General features: G+C 41.7%; 1 protein-coding gene across 1 annotated transcript in view; it reads right to left on the bottom strand.

The window, feature by feature from the left end:
• Positions 1-2,935: 2,935 nt before the first annotated feature.
• The window catches only part of LOC107297287 (multidrug resistance-associated protein 5), a 23,435-nt gene continuing 22,695 nt past the window's right edge, over positions 2,936-3,675 (bottom strand). Inside the window, exon 5 of the mRNA XM_015826649.1 lies at positions 2,936-3,249. Coding sequence (XP_015682135.1) covers positions 2,994-3,249 — 256 coding nt within the window. The 3' untranslated portion in view covers positions 2,936-2,993. The remainder of the gene's footprint in view (positions 3,250-3,675) is intronic.

Genomic DNA, 3,675 nt, shown 5'->3' with positions numbered 1-3,675 from the left:
AGTCCCAAGGAGGTGGATTCTGAATTCACTCGGCGGTAGGATTCCTCCCCTGAGTTTTCATGTGCACATGTCAACAGCTGGACATCCACCATGTGCCCAAAGGGGTCCAAAAACGGACAAAATGAGCCAAAAAAAAAAAGAGAGAGAAGAGAGAGAGAGAGAGAGAGAGAGAGAGAACCTCAAGCAAATTTCTGATCATAGTACAGGAGCTTAGATTCCAAGGTTACACTGTGCCAGCTTGTTCCTCCATTGCTTGACTTTACTTTCTCTCCATCCGAGCCACCACTGGCTATATCTGGCTGGTTGACACTATTCAGCAACAAGATTGTGGTCCGGGATCCAATCCATCCGCTGAAATTAAGTTCACTGGCAGCGTGAATAACCCTTCGGTGTTCTACTTTCACAACCTACGACCCCACACGCCGACAAGGGCTGCCAACATTTTCTCACAAACCAACTCGGTACAGGAAGAAATAGGGATAATATCTGCATCAGCAGGAACTCTCTTCTACCATAATAACTAGAAAGTAAGAGCTTTCCAGGGAAGAAGAACAACAAGGAGGCTTAGGGTTGTTCGGATTTGTTTTTGTTGTTGTTGTTATAGAGGTAAAGAAAGCAACGGCAGAAAGATTAAAAGGAGAAAAGAAACAGTATATGCAATCTTAAAAAAAACACTGTTCTGGTTAAAATCATGACGGGAACAACCAGCATACAGTTTCCGTTTAAAAACATACAATAACCCAAAACTAGCAGAAGGGTAGGACATTACACCCCTGAAAGCTATTCCTGAAATTATTCCTGAAAACCACTCATGGTATAGTAGCTGCCCTAAGCTGCCCTGGCTGTCGTAAACATTCCCACAAATAAACGTCACCTTACCTTCCGTCTTGGCGTTTGGGATTCTGCCCAGCTTGACTGTCTCATTCTGATCGCAGAATACAGCCATCCTGGAAATGCTAAAGAACAGCTTCTGTCATTGGCTCCACTACAGAGGACACTCTCCCGACTCACCTCCAGCCTTTTAGAGCCGAAAAAACAAGCCGTGGCTGGAATGAACGTGGAAGAACGGGAGGCTTACCTTAAAACGGCTCTCCCCCACCGGTCCGGCCCCTTCCCCCCCCCACATTCCACAATACCCTCTGCAAAGGAGGACCCTTTGCACAATGCTTTCCAATGAGAAAGTCCACGTCCCGTGGAGTTTGAAAAAGGTGACCTGTTCGGCAGCAAATGTACAGGAGACTCCTTTTTTTTTAAAAAAAAAAAATTAAAATAAATAAATAAAAAATGAATCTCGTGCTGATTCGGAGGGCCGTTAAAAGAATCTAAGATGTCTCGGTAGGCTGTGGGACAAACCAGATAGCAGAGCAGAAATTCCTGGTGCTACTTTTTTTTTTTTTTTTTTGCAAGTCTGGATACCCAAAAAGCTTAGGAACAGCAGCACTTTTTTTTTTTTTTTAGGCATTACTAACCCCAAGAATTTCGACGAGCCCAATCAGCTGTTTCCTGCTAGAGCTCTAGGTTTCCGGACCTGAAGATGTGAATGGTCGTTTGCAAAAAAAAAAAATTAAAAAAAATAAAACCCAAAATTCACTTTTATTTAGCAATGCAAAGGGGAATGTCGGTGTTCTTTTTTCCCCCAGGCATCCATTGGACGTGAAAACCGCCCTGAGTCCTATGGGAGAAGGGCGGTATACAAATTAAAATAATAATAATAATAATAATAATAAAATATATGCTTGGATCAAAAAGCAAAGCAAACCAACCCACAGAAATGTCTGTTAGTGCCAAAGGGTAAAGGTAAGAAATTCCCTTCATACTCCGAATTAATCGGGGCGGTCTTTCAAGTTATATAAAATTCCTGGACAATGGAGGATGCATACAAATAACTGCGTATATCCCAATTCAGGGCAGACTGCCTGCTACTTCTTCCTTCTTGTCCTGTATTTCAGATGGGTTGAAACTGTGCAAAACAAAGGTAACAATTGAGTTGCCTGCTCACCCTCTGCTAGGCGTTGGGAGCGTCGACAGGACTCTGTAGTGAAACAATGACAGAAGCTCTTCTTGGGGGAACTGGTTGGGTTAAAACCTCATTCTTATCCAAAGCATATCCAGCGAAAACGGCTCATGAGAGCTTTCGTTCCCATTACAACAACAGTTAACAAAGACCAAGAAACACGATTTATTTCCTTCTTAATAAGAAAGGCAAGCAAACTTTTCAGATTTAAGGATGGGATAGGATTGGGTTGGGTTTTTTTTTATTTTTATTTTTAAGAGACAGAAGACAAAACTGTTTCAACATGAACCTCAGCTGTACTTACCCAGAGCATTGAAACTTCCCGTTTATCACCACACTGAAATGTGTACTACAAAGCAATAACACTGCTCCTACTCCTCAAGGGAAATTTGTAGAGAATAGATTTAGTCAAGATGTCAAAGAGTAAATTTGGCACAGCAGGTGCAACAAACAGGCGGGGGACAAAAAAATTTGCTGTGAATATGAAGACTTAGGTTACACGGTTTTCCTCATCAACCAACACTGCTAGAAGCAAATCTACTCATGCCACTGGTACCTGCCCAACTGCGTTTTCACACAAGTTGAACAACGCTAGCTCTATCGACTCCTATGAACCCTGGTTCCTCTTAAAACGTAACGTTGTCACCACCATTTCAGTTCCGCTTCTTCGAAAGAGAGAGCCAAACAAATAACTTAGGACTTTATTCATAGATAACTGTAGATTTAGCCCAGGAAAGTTCCTTGCCCACCCTTCTCCAGCTATAGTCACTGAAAACAAGCAATAAAACTATAGGCACACAAAAAGCAAGAAAAAGAGAAAGGGGGGGGAGGGAGGGAGGGAGGGAGGGAGGGCGGGAGGAAGGAAGGAAGGAAGGAAGGAAGGAAGGAAGGAAGGAAGAAAAGGAAAGCTTGAAAGTCTTAGGATTTCTGCAGCTGGAAGACCTATTTCTTCTCTGCAAGCTGCAAGGCACGTTTCTAACTAATCACAACATCTAAAAGATTCTCCGCAATGTATCCTGAAGACATTAGCACTGGCTGCGGGATAGAGGCCAGTCTGGATGTAAGATAAAGGATGGATTGTACTTACTGGTCCACTGAAGCCAGCAAGTTGTGTGACCATTAAACACAAAATGGAAATGATGAGCCTAGTACGACAGAAGTTCCACACAACTCTACAAAGGGAGGCATCGTCTGGTCCACAGTCATGTACCTCTTGGTGCCAAAGTCTTTCCAATCTGGAAGAACATAAAACCACATACAGTACATCCAAGCAATCTTTCTACCTACCTAGAAGCCAGGAAATAAGTATTTTTCTTATTTTATTTTTTAAAAAAATCTCTTCATCAAATGTTTTTTTATTTTAAAAAAAGGATTTTCTCTAAGACTAAGGTGATTAATATTAATATATGTACATGAGCTTTATAATTCCAAAGAATCGGTGCCTTTTACTGGAAACAATGAGTTTCCCTCATGGAGGCACTGAGTAAATGGAGAGCCAGTTTTTTTTTACTGCTAAAACACAATTATTTGATTTCAACCTCATGAGGATAACATCCATAGCATGCCAGCTAGCTTTAATTCAATCCATCAGCTGTGGAGATTTATTTTTTTTGTTACTGCTTTGTAAAGATGGGCACGGTAAAAGCAGAATAGGTAGAAAG

This window comes from Protobothrops mucrosquamatus, unplaced genomic scaffold (assembly GCF_001527695.2).
Source record: "Protobothrops mucrosquamatus isolate PMUCROS unplaced genomic scaffold, P.Mucros_1.0 scaffold3220, whole genome shotgun sequence".
Classification (NCBI taxonomy): domain Eukaryota; kingdom Metazoa; phylum Chordata; class Lepidosauria; order Squamata; family Viperidae; genus Protobothrops; species Protobothrops mucrosquamatus.
This window is presented reverse-complemented; position numbering and strand designations above follow the sequence as displayed.